The sequence below is a fragment of the Chelon labrosus genome, assembly GCF_963514085.1.
Source record: "Chelon labrosus genome assembly, chromosome: 8".
NCBI lineage: Eukaryota > Metazoa > Chordata > Actinopteri > Mugiliformes > Mugilidae > Chelon > Chelon labrosus.
In genome coordinates this window covers 15,745,812-15,765,684 of record NC_140358.1, presented here as the reverse complement: position 1 = coordinate 15,765,684, position 19,873 = coordinate 15,745,812, and the positions used below count along the sequence as shown (strand labels likewise).

The 19,873-nt window shown below is 43.2% G+C and overlaps 1 protein-coding gene across 1 annotated transcript; it reads left to right on the top strand.

Annotated features, from left to right (window-relative positions):
* Positions 1–589: 589 nt before the first annotated feature.
* On the top strand, positions 590–19,830 carry atp10b (ATPase phospholipid transporting 10B). The gene is made up of 21 exons (XM_084550405.1): positions 590–1,936; positions 5,815–6,019; positions 6,308–6,393; positions 6,677–6,783; positions 7,505–7,636; positions 7,877–8,001; positions 8,380–8,632; positions 10,419–10,618; positions 11,513–11,671; positions 12,207–12,747; positions 12,874–12,974; positions 13,071–13,197; positions 13,319–13,503; positions 15,438–15,705; positions 16,314–16,390; positions 16,500–16,625; positions 16,712–16,912; positions 17,013–17,093; positions 17,184–17,288; positions 17,393–17,580; positions 18,696–19,830. The coding sequence occupies exons 1-21, from the start codon at positions 1,527–1,529 to the stop codon at positions 18,976–18,978; spliced, it is 3,960 nt and encodes a 1,319-aa protein (XP_084406531.1). The 5' UTR covers positions 590–1,526; the 3' UTR covers positions 18,979–19,830.
* Positions 19,831–19,873: the final 43 nt, after the last annotated feature.

The window sequence follows — 19,873 nt, the reverse complement described above, 5'->3', positions numbered from 1 at the left end:
GTTTGTGCTAAATTGGCCCTCTCTCTCTCTCTCTCTCCCTCTCTCTCTCTTTCTGTCTCTCGCTCTCGTTCTCTTTTTCTCTTTTCAAAAGGGGCATTAGTGTTGACAAAGTGGGGGAGAGGCAGATGCTTTCTACTTTGTAGTGTTTCCATGTCACTGGCGTAATTAGCAATGCACAGACCTCTGCTCTGTGGAGTCGTGCGCATGTGTGTGTTATGGTTCCAAGAGTGTGTTTTTTTTTTTCCATTTTTTTAGTTTTTGTGTGTTCTGTGAACTCACAGCTGCGCCACTGTGAAGTCGGCCTGCCAGCCAAGCCGAGCCAAAGCCAGCCAGAGCTGACTGGGACAGGTGAGAGTCTGCCACACTCGCGTCACGCTTGAGGCCACCTTGACGCGCACACATTTTGGTGGATAAAAACACCACGGCGAGCTGGACGTGATTGTGTCATCTGTTCAGATACAAAACAGGAAATGATTCAAATATTCGATTGGGTGATATATCAGCAGCGTGACGCATCATTAAGAAATGAAGATAAACGTCCAACGGTTCACATGTTCCTTCACATGTTTGAATAACAAGATAGTATCAGGGCAGATTCTGCAAATATGTGTTAAGATTCGAACATGGCAAGGTGCAAATCAGGCCTCTTTAAACAGGTTTGGCAGCCTGCTTTGGAAAAGACAACATATGTCAACATGAGGAAGTGGAAAGCATCCTACATGCATGCCATCTGTGCAAGATGCTGCTTTGTTGCAGTCCATCAAACAAAACATTCTCACATGCATGCATGTAAAAAACACCTCACAAACAATATGATCTTAACTCACTTTCATGACTCAACGTGCAAATCCGAAGATGTTCTCCTAATGTGACAAGAAACCGCCCCTGCCTACCTGTCAAATTTCTGCACTTGCACCCATAAGGAGGCTCACTGTTTATTTTGGTTGGTCTTAACTAAGAACAATAAATCAGATCTCTTTAAACACTGTGACCTGCATTCTGGTGTGTAAATTGTCTCCATGTATGTGGAAACATATCTTTGACTCGTATGTGTCACAGTAGATTATTTACTGTGATTAGATTAGATTATTTGTCTCTGAAATTTCAACATCCGTTTGTGAGCACCTGTTAGCAACACTTAAAACTACTAAACAAGTATCACTGCCTCACTGCATCTGAAAAGCAAAGGACCATTTCAGACCGTATTATTATTATTGGCTTCAAAGTCCAAATCACCAGACTAACCGGGACACTCATTACTCATTACACATATACATTTCTGAGCGTAGCTGTCTGACATGCTTCCCCTAACAGCTTCAGTGCAAGGAATGCAAACACACCTGTCAACGCAAGGGGCGGACTCTACTGACGACAAGGTGTGCTGCCACTTGTTGTGACACAGGCATCAAACAAAGAAATCACAGACGGAGAGAATGGTTCCTCAGGAGAGTGTCTTAAAGGAAAGCTTTGAAAGGATGGGAATAAATATTTGGTGAGAAGAGGAAAAGGAAAACGGACGGTCAGCCATGCCGTGGAGGAGCCCTCTGGCCCTGATAAGGGATGGTCTGCGAGGTCAGAGGGCACGGGAGTCTGAGCTCCGACACTTAGTTTCCAATCTGCCTTATGAGGGACTGGAGAAGAGCAAGCAACCTAACCGCTACTTTCCATCAAATGCCGTCAAAACCACCAAATACACCCTGCTCTTTTTTCTCCCTATGAACCTTTTTGAACAGTTTCACCGCGTGGCTAATCTTTACTTTGTGGGCCTGGCAATTTTGAACTTTTTCCCTGTGGTGAACGCCTTCGAGCCCGGTGTAGCGGTCATCCCCATCTGTATCATCTTGGCTCTGACGGCCCTGAAGGACGCGTGGGAAGACTTCAGGAGGTACCAGTCGGACAAGACGCTTAACAACACGCTATGTTCCATCTACAGCAGGTAATTAACTAGAAAACAATAATGTGCTGAACACAGATGCGGCGTGTCGTGCTGTTCATGCGTGATGGGGCAAGTGGAAGCTCTCATGGTTACAGGCACCTCCACATCTGTGTTTGTGAATCTTATCGTCCTGCTGTGTGAGTGTGTAGATCTGTGTGATTGTGCTGTGTGTGTGTGTTTTACCTCCTCTGCGTTGCAGCACCCCGTGGGAATTTTTGACTTAGAAAGAGAAAGTGTGTGTGGGAGATTATTTCTCTTTTGAAGAGCCTAACAACAATATCTCTCGCCACCACATTGTTCACATTTGATGAAATCCTCATCTGGGTATTGCGTCAGCGAAGACGGTAAGGTTAGCGGTTATCTATTTTTGAACAACTGGTGAAAAATAAATAATTCACAAAGGAGGGTAAACACTGTCATCCCCAACTCTTTTGCCGCTGTGATTTTGGAGTACAGTGGGACGAGGATGAGGGGAGGTGGATTTCCTGTGGATATGATGTGAAACTCCTTCTCTGTGATGATGAATGCTCAACCTCTGGAAGGGTTTGTCATTTTCCAGCAGCTGCTTGCTTTCAAATTTCCAAAGAAGAGTCGGCAGTGGTGTCGGGAAGACTCAGAACAGTGTGTGTTTATGTATGAGTGAGTGTTTGTATTTGTGTGTGCGGTGACTGGGTCCAGGTGGCCTCAAGTGTGGACTCAAGATGCAGCATTTCAAGCACTTCAGAGAAGAACCGTGTCCCTCCAGGCCTGTTAGCGGACACCAGTCGCTGCTGCCTCGCACAATCACACATGCGGTAGTTAAGCCGCGGTGAGCGGGTTATTGTGGGTCTCCCATGGCTCGCTGGCTGGGGGAAACTAAAGCTTCGTTTTGGGCTTGTAAAGATTAGAAAAGAATCGACTGGCTGGGATCTCTTTGAAGTATACAAATGTTTCCTGAAGAAGCTTCCAGAATAAATTTTAGGCTACTTCTTCTTGTCCAGCTAGCTAGCTAGTTTGTCCGTTTGAAAGCAACATGAGAACCAATTTCAGCACGCATGGAGGATGAGGACTCTCAAATCTGTCAGTCATCGTTGTAATTCCCGTAAGAGCCCACATGGAATGCAGCCAAATGAGACCAACTTAACCCATCACATCCACAGACGCATGTCTTCGTCTCCTGTCACCCCTCACCTGCTTTTTGTTTTCACAGCGGTGTGAAATGTCTGCGTATCTTCAGGGCCATCCTATCTCATCTCCGTATCTTCACAGTTCACTACTACACTCAGACGTGCCAAACATGAAACAAACAAGTTGTTAATAATGATTATTGGAATGCTAAGTCGTGTTCTTGCATTGTTGAACACAATGCTAGCTTTATTGTCTTCCCGACACTGAGCAGTAAAACCTCACCACACCTCACCTCACTGTGTCAAAAGACATCTACACGTTGTACTTATGACTCATATCATGTCTATTGCAAATGAACGCATTATCGTTGTAAAATGTTAATCTCTTAAGACTGTCTGTAAAAACTTTTATCACAAAGACGATCCAGATATTTAACTTAAATTATTATATTATTTAAAGTCCAAGTTTAAAGTTTCTGAGAGACATAACATAAAACACCAACATTTTGGGGAATATGTTAATTTTATTGATGGTAAAAAGGGGCAAATAGCACACATGTGTTATAAGGGAACATACATCTTCCAACTGTAGTTTTAAAGCTAATTAATTGTTTAATTAGCTTTGTTTGACATGTTTGATTAATCTGTACAAGAACCAACTGTAACCCTGTCAATACTCCCTTTTATAGGAGGTTTATGTCCTGAACTATGGCTTCACTGTTGTTTCGCAAATGAATAATGTCACCTTTGGACAGAGGCAGGCTTGAGGAAACAAGCTTACCTGTGTTTCTAGTCATTGTGCTACACTTATCTAAATGTCTTCTGGCAGTAGCTTCAAATTTACCGTTCAGAGCATGAGAATGCTGTCAGCCTTTTCAAGTAACTCTTGTCAAAAAGCTAATAAGTTCAATCGTTTAAAAGAGTTTGTCAGACTCCTTCATAATCGGAACAAGGCTTCCCTGTAAAGCTTTCCTTACATGACATTTGTGCAACCTGGTGATAATCTAAAGAAGGCATGCTAAAAATAAATAAATCCAACCAAAGTCCCCTCACTTTGTTTGGCGTGAGGTGTGGTGTCACTAGCAGCTACCCGATCAGGTCCTACATGCAGGGCAGCATACCTGCAACTCTCTGTCACTGGTGGTTAGCCAGCCTGACACGCAGGTTTAAACCATCAGGCTCTGTGGGAAACCACTGATGCTGGGAACAGCCTCAGTTCATAATGTGCCACTTCATGCTTCCTCGTTCTTAAAAATCACAAAACACATGTGGGCCACTCTCCAAAAACAACCAATTGATTTTTTTTTTGTTGTTGTTGGCTTTTGTTGTTTATTCTCTAACTGAAGTCAGTGCTCAGATTTTCTTTTCTTTCAGTGGGCAAAGGAATCGATATCTCATTTGATTGCATAATACGAAATAAAATGTGCCTGTGATGCCAATATTACAGTTAATAAATGTGACTAAAATCAATATAAAGGCTGCCCAGAGTCTTAGAAATACATTATATTACCAAAAGTATTCACTCAGCCATCCAAATAACTGAATTCAGGTGTTCCAATCAGTTCCAGTGACCACAGGTGAATAAAATCAAGCACTTAAGTATGCAGACTGCTTCTACAAACATTTGTGAAAGAATGTGTCGCTCTCAGGGGCTCAGTGAATTCCAGCGTGGTACTGTGATAGGATGCCACCTGTGCAACGAGTCCAGTCGTGAAATTTCCTCGCTACTAAATATTCCACAGTCAGCTGTCAGTGGTGTTATAACAAAGTGGAAGTGAATGGGAACGACAGCAACTCAGCCATGAAGTGGAAGGCCACGTAAAATGACAAAGCGGGGTCAGCGGATGCTGAGGTCGCCAGCTTTCTGAGAGTCAATCACTACAGACCTCCAAACTTCATGTGGCCTTCAGATTAACTCAAGAATAGTGTGTAGAGAGCTTCATGGAATGGGTCTCCATGGCCAAGCGGCTGCGTACAAGCCATACATCACCAAGTGCAATTCAAAGCGTCGGATGCAGTGGTGTAAAGCACGCCGCCTCTGGACTCTAGAGCAGATGCATGTCTTCATCTCCTATCACCCCTCACCTGCTTTTTGTTTTACAGTGGTGTAAGGCACGCCGCCACTGGACTCTAGAGCAGTGGAGACGTGTTCTCTGGAGTGATGAATCACCTGGCAATCTGATGGATGAATCTGGGTTTGGCGGTTGCCAGGATAACGGTACCTGTCTGACTGCACTGTGCCAAGTGTAAAGTTTGGAGGAGCTGGGCTTGGCCCCTTAGTTCCCGTGAAAGGAACTCTGAATGCTTCGGCATACCAAGAGATTTTATACAATTCCGTGCTCCCAACTTTGTGGAACAGTTTGGGGTTGGCCCATTCCTGTTCCAACATGACTGCGCACCAGTGCACAAAGCAAGGTCCATAAAGACATGAATGAGAGAGTTTAGTGTGGAAGAACTTGACTGGCCTGCACAGCGTCTTGACCTCAACTTGACAGAACACCTCTGGGATGAATTAGAGCGACCTCACGAATGTGCTTCTGGAAGAATGGTCAAAAATTCCCATAAACACACTCCTAAACCTTGTGGAAAACCTTCCCAGAAGAGTTGAAGCTGTTATAGCAGCAAAGGGTGTCCCGACGTCATATTAAACCCTATGGATTAAGAATGGGATGTCACTTAAATTCATATGTGTGTAAAGGCAGATGAGCAAATACTTTTCTCAATATAGAGTAATCTAGATGGTCATAAGTTAAATGGTGGCTCTGATTTCAGGAAACAGAAACAGTTTGTGGACAGACGTTGGAAGGATGTGCGGGTAGGAGATTTCGTGAAGGTGGTTTGCAATGAGATCATCCCTGCAGACCTCCTTCTCCTTTACACATCAGACCCCAATGGTGTGTGTCTCACAGAGACGGCCAACCTGGACGGAGAGACCAATCTGAAGCAGAGGAGGGTTGTGTCTGGGCTCTGCAACTCGGTGAGTTACTAAATCTACTACTTCTTGATTTAGTTTTTTCTTTCATCATTGGTTTCTGTCTCCTGTCCTCCTACACACTCGTCCACCGCCTCCTTGGCTGTGACTAAAATTTAACACACATTTTAACGTAACAGAATCTGTCCAAACAACATACCAGTTGGATTGCATGCCATAAAGGCATACATTTGTACAGCAGTAATCTTCTCCACCTTGAAACACAGGTTTGAGTTGCATTTAAAAAGTTTCCACTTGTGCTCTAATGACCTAATGTCTCTCCACGTTTGCCAGAATCCAGAATTTGACCCGGAAAACTTCAACAGCACTGTGGTGTGTGAAAAGCCCAACAGCAACCTGAATCATTTTAAGTGTTTTGTGTGAGTATCAAATGCACACATCACATGGATTCCCCGAACACTTTCTCCGACCCTTTCACAGCAAAACTAATTGCGCGTGCTAGACTTTCTGATGCATCCGGAGGCTGTAATAGACCGTAATCGATTTGCTCAGGCACCACACCTCTCACTGATGGTCTGCCAGCGCTGTTCAGCTGTATGGTCATAAAGCAGGAGAATTGATAATGGGGCATATATAAGCAGTAATGAATCTCTAACAGCATCTGATAGTACAAAGGTGGTTCCTCACTTTCTTCCACTGCAGAGAGAAACCCGATAAGGAGAAGGTGGGAGCTGGAATTGAGAGTCTGCTGCTGCGAGGCTGCACAGTGAGAAACACAGACCATGCTGTCGGCTTTGTGGTATATGCAGGTATGGTCTCAGCTGCTTCGCTGCCTCAACCTTGAACTTTTACATTTAGTTTTTGTCTCGGAGCCAAGTCTTTTGAATTATTGAGGCCACGAGTGGACACTTTTCCCTCACCGCCAACCAAATCACATAATATAACATGTTCTGCACAACTGCATTTTATTTACTGACCTATTTATTAGTTTTCCCAACAACTTAGTCTACAGTCACGCAAGCTGTTTTGTGGGGCCGTACTCATGACCCAGCAGTGCTCTGAGCTCGATGCTCACAATGACGATAGTGATTCTTAGCAGGTGTAATGTTTATGTCCCTATTGTTCATTCTAGTTTAGTTTCAATTAACAATATACACAAAGTACAGTCGAGACTCATTAAATTGTCTTTAGTTTTCCACGAATTTGATCATGAACGATAATGATTCTTCTGCTGAATCAAGTAGATGTTGAGTTATACCCTGGTGGGGACTGGTTAACATCATTTGCATCTATGTGTATTATAAAAAGTGAAAAAAGCCTCCTAATGCCACAATAAAACTTCAAATTTCTGGAAAATATGCCAAAGTATATGACCTCAGTTTCCTCAGTGGTTGCTTCAAGCAGTTATTTTTGTGTCCTAGCATGAACTGACACAGAGTGAGCACGTGTTTTAAGATATGATATTGATTTCCTGGGGAAGTTTACTGACAGAGTGCCTGAATCAACCTCCTTCTTGTCCAACCTCTTAAGGCCACGAAACCAAGTCCATGCTCAACAACAAGGGGCCGAGATACAAGCGCAGCAAACTAGAGCGGAAGCTGAACATAGACGTCTTCTTCTGCGTCATTCTCCTCTTCGCCATGTGTCTCGTCGGATCTGTGGGTCAGTAATGAGCTACAACGCTGAACTATAAACTCACTGCACACACTGATTCATGATTAATGCATTTACATTTATGAGGGGGCATTACGTTGCCAAAAAAAGAGAGGATTCACTTTGGCCACGGGCCTAAAAACATACCAAGAGGAAAGGGAGGAGACAGGGGAAGGTGTGGTGCCAAAAATAGCTTTCCTCCCTGCTCCGCAGTCAGTGTGATTAATCCCGCTGTCCTCATACATGCAGGTCACTACATATGGCTGAAGGCGCTGCCTGACGTGCCCCCGTACCTGGTCTTTGACGATGGTCAAGCGAACAGTCCCAGTCTGTCCAGTTTCTACATGTTCTTCACCATGATCATCCTGCTGCAGGTGAAGCAGTCTGACTGTCTGAGTGAGAGTGTTTATAACGATTTGGAGGCTGTTTAGATTCATTTTGAAGTCATTAAACGAACCTTCTCTCCTCTTGTCTGGACTACTTCCCTCTGGTTTTCCCTGTGGGTTACCTTTCATCTCCTCCTCTCTCTTTTTTTTTTTCTTTGCTCATTCTGTGTTTTTGTCCCATATGTTGTGAACTTATCTTTACATTTTTGCTTCTGTTACCTCCTATAATTACATCAACACCATTTCTTCTCTGTTGTTTGTGTCCCATTCTCTTCATCTCACCTCTTCTCTCTTTTGTCTCACTTCTCCCGTTTTCATATTGACTTATTTTGATTTTTTGCTGTTACATCCTTTCCTTTCCTACAGATCCTGATTCCAATCGCTCTCTACGTATCCATTGAGCTGGTCAAGGTTGGACAGATCTTCTTCATCATTAACGACATCGACCTGTACGACGAGGAGACGGACACCCGCATGCAGTGCAAGGCTCTGAACATCACAGAGGACCTGGGGCAGATTGAATACATCTTCTCAGACAAGACGGGCACCCTCACTGAGAACAAGATGGTGTTTCGCCGATGCTCCATCATGGGCACCGAGTATCCACACAAAGAGAACGGTAAACATCCTGATTCCTGATTTGAGAATAGCGTACAACATGGTACACAACACTGTGAGTGGAGCTCCTAAGGAACAAATCAAGAACATCCTGATAATAAATAAGTTAATGATTACAACCAGAATTAGTTACAGCCTAATCTGTCATGACATACTGACCACTTTGCTAATGAACTGTTCTTGTTTCAAAGCCACTCGGCAGCACAAAGCTATTAATGATTCATTAGTTAAATATTAATAAGTCTCGACCAGTGACAGTGAATGAATGAATTCTTACTTTTATTATTATTTTTATTCATCACCTAACACCGTCAACCATATACAAAGATGGGCAAACTCTCCGTGACATCACCCATCTGAAGAGAGGTTTTGAAGCTCGTCACCATCTTTCCGATGGCTTAACCATTTACCACATTAGCGATGTTTCGACCGGGCTCGAGAGGCGCAACATAATGTGGAGACACATGACAGAGTTACAAAAAGACATAGTGAGCTCCTGCAGCTGAAAAGTGATTCCTCCTAGGCCTCTTCAACAAGGCCCTTTATTCAGTCTTCTCATGTGTGGCTGGTTATGGTGATTAAGCACAAGCCAAAGACACTTGCACACTTGTCAGTGGAGGTGCAGAGGGACGTAACAACGAGTAAACTCCGTATGAACAAGCCCCCTCTTGGGGATTTCACACAGTGGAAATTTTCAGTAAGGTCAGAGTTTACAAGTTGTGTGCACGACGTCCCGTGTTATAACCAGAAGCTCACAAGCTCCCTTTGAAGACGGCGTAATTCCTGGCTAGTTCAAAAATGTGTAAAGAGGTGGAGCGTGAGCGGAGAGGCTCTAGGGGTAAAGATAGTAATCGGTAAGTGCAGCTATGCCCTTAATTCTGAACAACTTTGAGCCTTGACATGATTTAAATGCTAACCCCCCCCCCCCCCTTTAGCTATAGAAACATGTTTATTTAATTTATTTTTTTATTATTTTATTGTGCAGTCAACATGTTTATTTCTGTTGTAAAGTTGGGCACCCTAACAAGGTCGCACATGGGGATTGATACACCTTTCAAGTCATTCCCCAGTGGTCACTTTAAGAACTGCAGTTTTTGGCACTTCTGCGTTGGCACAATATCAATATTTCAGTTGATCACAAAACAGAAAATACTCTTCCCATGACACTTACAGTAACGCTAACAGAGCACACATCGAGATAACACTAGTATGCGATATTAATGTAATGCTAGAACAAAAACACTTGGCCGGGAGTCACTTAAATCATATTGCCAGCTCACGTGTGCCATAAATATTATTTTATCTTCAGATGTCATTGAACATTGATTATATTATGGTTTGTACCCTGATCTGTTTTTCTGATCTGGCACGTGCTTCCTGGTTGACTCTACACGTGAAATCATTTATATTAATGCTGTATCATAATTAGAGCAACACTTCCGTCACACAAAAAAACATTTCATCAGTCAAAATATGTTTAAAGATACATGAAGAAGAGCCAAACTGCTATCCTTTTTTTCATTTGTACATTGTGTTGATTGCAGATCGGATACATACGGTATGTTTTTGATTCCACATTTAAACTGATCTGTTTTGTTGCTATTTTTGTTTCATGTTTGAGTTCCAGGTTCTTCCTTCATTTATTTTGTCTCACCTCAAGAGATTAATTCTGTCCACCAGAGTGTGGCTTTAAACTCTTAACCACTCTTGTTGAGGTTAAGGACTCAGCGCTTGAACCAGTCCTGGTGCATGTTTTATACACCAATACTGTCTTTTTGGCTTGGCAGCCGTCCGCTTAGCTGTCCTTGATGAACCAGAGTCAGAGGAGGACATTCTATTCAACCAGCGTCCCCTACCTCTACCGACAAGTTGGTCCCTGGATGCAGAGGATATCAAGCCTGAAGACTTACAACAACGCCGTGGAAGCCGACGCAAGAGCAAGGTCGCAGGAAATGCCCAGAGCAATGTGGCCTTCAGCAGTCCGCTGGTATGCTAATCGCTCAGTCAAATAAATAAAATAAGACAGCTATTTAATTTAGGAAGGGGGCTTTTTTTGTCTTCATATAATAATCATGACTGAGGAAAATGACAGTGCATGTTTGTGGTGAATTATGGGTATGGGTTCTCCTTGAAATGTTGTTCAATTATTGAGTAACTGCCACTTTTTTTAAGATTTAAAATACAGTTTGATCCGTTTCAAAGGATATTTCATAAGGACTTTCTTACCCAAGACATAGTTCACATCCAAATCCATCCTTAGAAGACTTGAAACTGACATTTGTTTACCCAAATCTGACCCATCCTAGTGTCAAAAGGCCTCATGGTCCCAGTCCCCGCTGCAGATGGCCAAGCTGCTAGGTGTCAGTGATGAGCACATCCATTTTGGCTCAGAATTGCCCCTGTGTCTGTGACGGGACATATGGTCACGCTGAGCGCCATTTGGCACAGACCACGTATGCCCCACAAACTGTAAACGTGCACTATAGATTAGTCATCGGCATCTTGATATACAGTACAGTAGCTCTGTGCCTATTTTTGTCCACGGGGCAGAGAGCAGAGGTCTGGAGAAACAGGCTGAGACAGAAAAAGGTCTTGCGTTTATTCCAGCACAGAGCACAGGGTCCATCTTTAGCATCCCTCACGCTGCGTCTCTAACGGACCAGAATGCTCGTATGAATGAACACTTCCTCCCTTCCTTCTGTCCTTCCTGTAATCTTTCCTTAAACACAGACAATCAAAGCTGGGTGAAAAGTTTAACAGGCCCCAAACTTTCTCCAAGTCCCCTCTTAGTCAAGTCGGTGAAAGCTGAAAATAAAACTAGAAGCGGTTTGTCAACAGCGAGCGTTTTAATTAAAAAACTGATTAACTTCTTCTCCAACAGGAAACTGAGGTGATTCCAGACAGGAAGCTGCTTCAGCAGATTAGCAGGGCAGAGAGCAACAGCAGCAGCCTGAAGACGGATCCTTACCTGGACTTTTTTGTGGCTCTAGCCATTTGCAACACAGTGGTGGTTTCCACGGCAACAGATCGGAGACAGAGGGTAAGCACTCCTTTGGTACTGCGACTGTGGATAGGAAGAAGAGATGGAGGGCACTGTCAGGATGGGAAAGATGGATGAAAGATTTGTCCTATCTTATTTTTATTTTATTTTTTTTTTCCACCATCTGCAAACTTCTAATGAAGAAAAACATTACGGCGAAGTTTAATTTGAACTGTTAGCTTAAATCAGTACTAATTTTCTTTTGTCTTTAAAAGTCCCAGTTGTAAACGTTGTGAGTCTTCACTTAGTTTGCCACATAATTAAGAGAGGCTTGCAGAAGCAATGATGTAAGGATTCATTATTTAGAGAATTTGCTGCTCCCAACTGTGCTGTTTTGAGATCTAGCAGATGGGAGAACTCTATATGTGTTTTATCTCCCTAGAGTTTGTGATTAAAGATAAATGCACAAAACAACAAGTGGAACTACTGTATATTGTTACTAAGGAAACTGGTCTATGCCCATATGTGTAATGTGGCAAGATATCATCCTAATAACATATTTAATTCTTGCTTTCTTTATTCGACTTTTCTTCAGGGGAGTGGGTCTTGGCACTTCGGCCAGACAAATAATCCACTGGATACCTTGTCCAGCCTGGTGAAAAATGCTGGATCTTTATACAACCGTCTTACCTCATGCACAGACAAGTCCAATAAAAGACGAACACTCTCAGAGGACTCGGCCACAGAGGACCATTTTCATCCCTCTATAATAATGGAGAACATCGTGGACACCAATGGGCTCCAGGCATGTTCTCTCTACGCTCATTCCCAGAGCGACAAGCCTGCAGCCCCCTTGGATAATCTGAGCTACGAGGCGGAGAGTCCAGACGAGGCCGCCCTGGTGTACGCGGCCAAGGCATATGGCTTCACTCTGCTGGCCCGCACCCCTGACAGCGTGACGGTCAGGCTCCCGTCTGGGGAGGACCTGGTGTTTGAGGTGCTGGACACCTTGGCCTTTGACTCCAGCAGGAAAAGAATGTCTGTTTTGGTGCGACATCCACTTACAAAAGAGTTTGTGCTGTACACTAAAGGTGCAGACTACGCTATCATGGAGCTACTTGGTACACCATACGCAGGTGTGTGTTGATGAAAGTAGTATTTATTAAATTACTTACATTCATCGTTCACTTCTGAGGTCATCTGAGTCGTCTCTTAATTCAGAATAAAACTATATAAATATATCTGTATTACATTATTTCCAGAACACCTCAGTGGCATTAAGAAGAAAATAGCAACTGATACTCAGCATCACATTGACTACTATGCTAAGGAGGGGCTCCGCACACTGTGCATTGCAAAGAAGGTATAAAATCAAATATAGTTATATTTACCAGCATCGTTCACTTATTTGAAAAAAAAAAAAATCCCTTGTTTATTCTTTTTTCTCTGTGTGTTGCAGGTCGTGAGTGAAAAAGCTTATGCAAGCTGGTTAGAGGACAGGCAAAGAGCTCTGGCTGCTATAGACAACAGAGAGGAGCTCCTCATGGAGACTGCTGTGCAGCTAGAGACGGGCCTCTCCCTGCTAGGTAACATACATCAACCCAACGTACATCATTCACGACACTTGGAGAACATACATCATGTGTATGTGTGATATAAGATCTGTGCATGGATGATAACCGGCTTTGGATTTATGTCATCCTGCAGGGGCGACAGGCATCGAGGACCGTCTGCAGGAGAACGTCCCAGACACCATCCTGGCTCTGCGGGAGGCAGGCATCCAGGTGTGGGTGCTGACTGGTGACAAGCCGGAGACGGCTGTCAACATTGGCTATGCCTGCAGGCTTCTGGAAGATGAAGACCTGGTGATTAACATGAGCTGCAAAGACAAGGTGAGGAGGAGGAGGAGGACGCTTTCTTCCTCAGTGAAGATTTGCTGTTTTACTCTTACTAAGTCCTATGATAACATCAAACCATCTTTTTAAACACCTCGTCAAACTGTTCAAAAAAAAAAAAAAAAGTAGATTTGTTTTTTATAATTTTTCAAAATAAAGTAAAACATCATCTCTGTAAAGGGATATAAAACAACGGACGGTTATATAGGCTTGTGGATGCCATGTAGCCTTGGCAAGGGGCTGAAATGACAAAGCAAAATAGACCTGACCTGACAAGATGTATTATTATTGCAAGTATTTGCATTCACCGTATTTAGGACTGGGTGTGTGTGAAAACATTCCTGTGCAAGAACGCAAACTGTGAACAGCTGGCGACACATTTTCCATCATCCAGCATCCTCCTTTCTGACAGATTTCAGGAAGTCACGCTAACATTCACGTGACTGACAACGCCACACAGGCAACACGGTTTGGATACGTGTGAAGTGATGTTTAAAAAACATGTCTTCAATTGCCATTTACTACCAAGTAAAAGAGATCTTCGAGGCTGCAACTTGCGAAGTTGAGGTCCGATTTAGCTTTTGAAAAACAATTTACTGGGCTCATCAAATATGTATCTGAATATTTGAGCAACTTTTCTAGGAATTTAATTTATTTAATTTGATTTAAATAATAGCAAAGACATGGGGTAGTAGTAGCTAACAAGCATCAAAAACCTTTATCGCGCGTAGGCCTTTTTAAACAGATTAAGGCGAGATATAATTAATATATCACACACCGCACCGCTTGTTCCAGAGGGCAGCACTAACTTTTTTTAATGGTCATTTAGGAGAAGTTGTGTGTTTTCCAAGTAGTAAGTTCGGCCGGTTTCCCTCGTGAGGTTGTCTCCCTCCAATTTAAATGGCCGAACCTCTTTGACCACTTTTACATTTCAGCTAAAGGTCAAACCCTCACTATCCATCTGAGGAAGATAAGGTGTCAGGTGAGGGCCTTGCTTCTCTGAGGTCATTAAAGATCTGGTAGCACAGGAATGAACCCTTCATAACAACCTGGCCATGTCTAATCATCCCCGGCCTCAAATAGACCAAAATGACCTGTCGGCTCTAAGTCAGATACATGTGGAAGTTTCTGAAACGGGCGGCTGCTGCGCTCCCTTTAGATGGACTAGTCACTGATGATGAATGGAGTGTGATACCCCCAACACAATAACTATTGCTTTCATATCTAATTACCAGTCTAAAATTCCACCCTCAGAGGAAATACCCTTCCTCTCATAATCCAGGACGGAGCCATAATGGTAATCAACTATATTTTACAACCGTAACTCAATGACCACCTGAGAGATGAGCTCCCACAGCCATCAGCCTACCAAGCCAAATGAAATTTAGCCAGCTATTCGATAGATGGAATAAAAATAGAACGCAGCCTTTTCTACGTCGTGTCAGTTTCTTTTTGGCGGAGAGTCTGGACTTATTTACACACAACAGTGATGAGTCTGACGGGACCAGAGCCTGGTAACTGATCAGACATCATGTACATGACTCACCGGCAGCGTAAGGTGTTTCTTTTACCGGCAGACACTGTAATCTGTACCCTTCTCCAGAAGAATAGTCCCTGAGTGTTACTTCTATTTATTACCATTTTGTTAACTTGCTATTTTCACTCGTAATTAATTAAACTCTTGATCGTTTTTGGTTCATTCAATTAATTGTTAGTTAGTCTGTGAAAAACCCCAATCAACTGTTTCCAAAAGCCATGTTTAGGATGTTTACTTTGTCTAACCAGCTTCTCACTATCATGTCAGACAAAGGAAAGCAGAATGTTTTCACCTCTGAGAGGCTGCAACAAACCAATGATGGAAATGATTATCTGTTAATAGTAATATTATTACAATTAGCAGAATAATCCCCTGTTTTTGTTCTTTCTTACAGCTCATGTGCACATCCATCCTGGACTGCGCTCTGGAAGAGGTGAGGAGGTACACCGAGGACCCTCGCAACGTGGACACGACTCCAGACATCGCTCTGGTGATCGATGGGCGCACCCTGACCATGGCCCTGTCGGCGGACCTGCAGGACCGCTTTGTGGACCTGGCGAAGCGCTGCCGCTCGGTGCTCTGCTGTAGAGTCACACCCTTGCAGAAGAGCGGAGTGGTGAAAGTGGTCAGGGAGAAACTCAAGGTCATGACACTCGCTGTTGGTGAGAAGACGCTGGATTTGACACATTTATCTGTGCATTTAAGTCATTGCTTGGTTCAATATGCATTTATCCACAACACTGTCAGGATTAAAAGTAACTGTATAAAAACTCTAAATCACAAATCAGGTGTGTCCCACTTGAGCGGCCCTAAGAGGCCGGTTTATGTCCATATACATTTTTGCACAGCTGGTTGTTGACATAGCGTGATTCTCAGCTCTCCGCTTGCTTTGCAGAGCTTTATAGTGAGTTGCAACTTCACTGCTCATTCTCACTGCTCCCATAGTGTCATTTTTTTGGCCACATCAGGCAGCTGTTTTCTGCAGTTAAAAAAAGCTCTAAACCTCCTGCCTGCTCAGCAAAGACACAGTTAGCAACAACCCTTGAACACGGTTGAGCATTTGGCAGCTAAAGAATAAGATATTTCCCCCAGGGGTGGGTACAGTAGAGGCCAAACACAAGGCTAAAAGAGAGTGAGTGTTGGAAATTAAATTAACTTGATGCAAAGAATGTGTGTTGTAGATTTAACTTGCACTAAACTCCAAAATAAAAACTCGAGGGGCATTGTTAAGTTCTTGAACCTGGGACTGACATTCACTGTGTGGTTTCAGGTGATGGTGCAAATGATGTGAACATGATCCAAGCAGCTGATATCGGCATTGGGATATCCGGTCAGGAGGGGATGCAGGTTGGAGTTTGTTTTGTTTTTTTAATCATTAAAGCTACAGATGTGTTTTTTTTCTGTTCCTGCTCTCACAGCTTCAAACTAATCCTGACTTCTTTCTTGCCGTCTGCAGGCCGTCATGGCGAGCGACTTTGCCATATCTCGCTTCAAACACCTGAAGAAACTTCTCCTGGTCCACGGGCACTGGTGCTACACTCGACTGGCAAACATGATCATTTATTTCTTCTATAAGAATGTGGTGAGTCCTGTGTCTGTATTAGCGTCGAAATCCACCGTCTGCATTGATTTCTAATGTAATCATCCGCGGTTTCATGTGTCTCTCAGGCCTACGTGAACCTGCTCTTCTGGTATCAGTTCTTCTGCGGATTCTCTGCCACTTCCATGACCGACTATTGGCTGCTGATCTTCTTCAATCTTTTCTTCACATCCGTCCCACCCATCATGTTTGGCATCATGGACAAAGATGTTTCTGCTGAGGTGCTGCTGGGTGTCCCTGACTTGTACAAAACCGGACAAGGTGAAGGGGTAAGTCTGAGGGAGAAAATCAAACCGGTACCTGCTGTGTCTTGAGTAAAATGAGTAATCTGATTAATTTGTGTACTTAAATGTGTGCTCTTTTGTTTAGGAATACAGGTTTTCTACTTTCTGGGCTTCCATGCTCGATGCCTTCTATCAGAGCCTGGTGGTGTTCTTTATTCCATATTGGGTAAGAGACACATTTAAATAGTCCGGCTATAATCACGTTTGCTATCTGCTTTCTAAATAAAGTTTGACAACCTGTTTCATTTTCCCTCAGTCTTACCAGGATTCAGACATTGGCATGTTCGCCTTTGGAACTCCTTTAAACACAATTGCATTGTTTACCATCCTGCTGCATCTGTCAATAGAGATCAAATCCTGGGTGAGTTCAGTTGTAGAAAACTGGTTTTGTGGATGAAATTGTTTTTGCTGCAATTTGTCCGGCCTGCTGGATTGTTACAGCTGGTTTTTGTGACTGCTCTGTAGACGAAAGTCCACTGGCTGATCATGTTGGGCAGTGTGGCGCTGTTCTTCATCGTGACGCTCATCTACAGCGCCACCTGCGTTACGTGTAACCCTCCGTCCAACCCATACTGGATCTTCCAGAGGCAGCTGGCCGACCCCGTCTTCTACCTTGTCTGCATCCTCTCCACCGTGGTTGCTCTGCTTCCCAGGTACTATAAGTGTTTTTTTCCTCCCTGCGTCTGTCACTCAAACAACCCGATGGATGACAGACATTTTTCATGTCTTCACGTCACTGTAGAAGAATCACTTCTTTTGACGTACTCTTTTGTTTATTTCCATTGTCAGACATGCATGCCTTCCCCGATCACATCTCTTTGAAGAGCATAGAAGTAGCATTACCTGTTACCTAGCCCTGTTGGTTTCATTTAATCCCTGAGAAGGAAGATGTCTAAAAATGTTATTCGGCAGCATGACTGAACTGCTTTGGGGAAAGTAAGAACCAGAACTACCAGCTTGGCTCGGCTTTTATTCATAAAACAACCTATGGAGAAGCCCAAAGTGTGTGCAGCTAATAATACTGAATGATTATTAATCAGTTAGCTGTTTTACACTTTGAAATGTGGCAGAAATAAAAACACACGGTCATGGTTTTTCAGAGCTCTCCAAAATCAAAAAATATTCCCTTTACAACACTACAAAATGATGAAACCAAGAAACGAATATTTGAGTCATTTTTTGACTAATTAACAATGAATCAGCATCAAAACATGTGCAGAATAGTCTTTAAAATGCACCGCCGGAGGATTTTTTTGTACGTAGTTTTCTATTCTGTTTATTTATTGTTCATCACATAGTCTTTATTTGAGGTGGATTACTGCAGTGGTTACCAGCAAGGAATGTGAGCAGTCCCGAGGTGATTAAAGGCATCAGATGATGTTACTTTTCCTCGAACGTTACCCTCTCTCTTAGCATCTAAAAATAACCTCTGATGAGGGAGCCCATGTAGATATTGCTCAAAGACTGTCAGAGATTCATTCTAGTCTACCTCGTAATTAAATTTTCTATAAATTACACTGGTGGAAATCATTAACTGCTATGAACTGTGAAGTTGTTTCATATATATATATATATATATTCTGGGCTAATTTGTAATTAAATAACGTTAGTTGTGAAGGTCAGGAGCGACTGCACCATGGCTCAGTCTTCCTCTCGGTTGCTGATGCGTCTAAAAGAGCTGATATTTAGAGGGAATGCTCTGATTTACATCAAAGGGCCGCATATTTTTCACTGGCCTACTTTCTCACCACCACACTCTCTCCCCCAGGTACGTGTTTCACGTGCTGAAGAACTCTATCGCCCCCTCCCCGATCCTACAAGCTAGGCAGCTGGACCGGATGGAGCCTTCCACAAGAGACGAGTGGATCAAGGAGTGGAGGAGCCTCAGGGGCGGAGGGCATGTCCAACGCTCCCGGCTGTCCACCCCGCCCTCTCCCACCCTGGATGCCTCTGTGGACAATTATCCTGGGTGTTTTGCTGCGGATGGCACGGGGGACGATCTCTCACTGAATGTCACCAGTGTAAACTATAAGCAGCCTGTGCACACATGACAAACAGAGGCAACTTGAAGGGGGTAAAAAGAGCACTATGATGATTATTTATTCAAAACATTGTGAATATCTGAGCTGGCTCATGATCCCAATATAATGTTTCATTTTGGAAAGGCAATCAGGGTGAATCGCTGGAGATTATTTTGCAATAAACTACTCTACAAAAGCACGTAGGCCCTCTTCTCCTTCCTCTCCTCATAACAAAGTAACACATAAGCCTGTTACTTTCATGATGGGTTTTCTGTACACAGTGGTAACCCAATTACTCATGCCACCCACCCCTCCAAAAAATGGCTCTTTTCCAAGACAAAATGCTTAGCTGGTTTAATGTATTCCTCTCACCTAGATACCCTCAACAGCCACGAAGGCAAAAATGTGTGGTTTACAGATTTTCTACCTAATCTTTTGTGTATTATCGTTGTTTTTTATTATTATTATTATTGGCTGGCTTGTGAGTAGTTTCTTGTATGTTATGTACATCTGTAAAGAAAGAAAAGGAAATACATTGCATTTCATTTTCCCCAAATGTGTCTGTCAAGCTTCGTCTTATTTCTGACGGAGCATCTACGACAAAACGGTACGTTTAGCATAATCGGAAGAAAAGGCTTCGAAGCTGCAAAGTCTGGTGCTTTTTTTTTTTTATGGAAATGGAGTGTGCACAAGTGAATCCACTTGCAAAAAGGGCTGAGTTATCATTGGCGTACTTCATTATACAGTAGCAGCTCTGCTTATATAACGTCCCACAGCCTCCAGTTAGATCATTGCTGCCCTCTAGAGCAGAGAATGGAGAGCTGCAGAAAGGTCAAATGGGACAAAGTCAGGAAAAGGGACAGCTTAGATCAGGCTTTGTTGTACCAGAGCCAAAAGAACATGCAAGTCATGTAAACACTTTTTT

Excerpts from the sequence above, each read along its gene's own strand:
- atp10b (XM_084550405.1), top strand. The coding sequence starts at position 1,527 with ATGCCGTGGAGGAGCCCTCTGGCCCTGATAAGGGATGGTCTGCGAGGT. Across the intron at positions 6,020-6,307 it reads TGTCTGGGCTCTGCAACTCG|AATCCAGAATTTGACCCGGA; the intron begins GTGAGTTACTAA and ends CACGTTTGCCAG. Across the intron at positions 7,637-7,876 it reads GTGTCTCGTCGGATCTGTGG|GTCACTACATATGGCTGAAG; the intron begins GTCAGTAATGAG and ends TCATACATGCAG.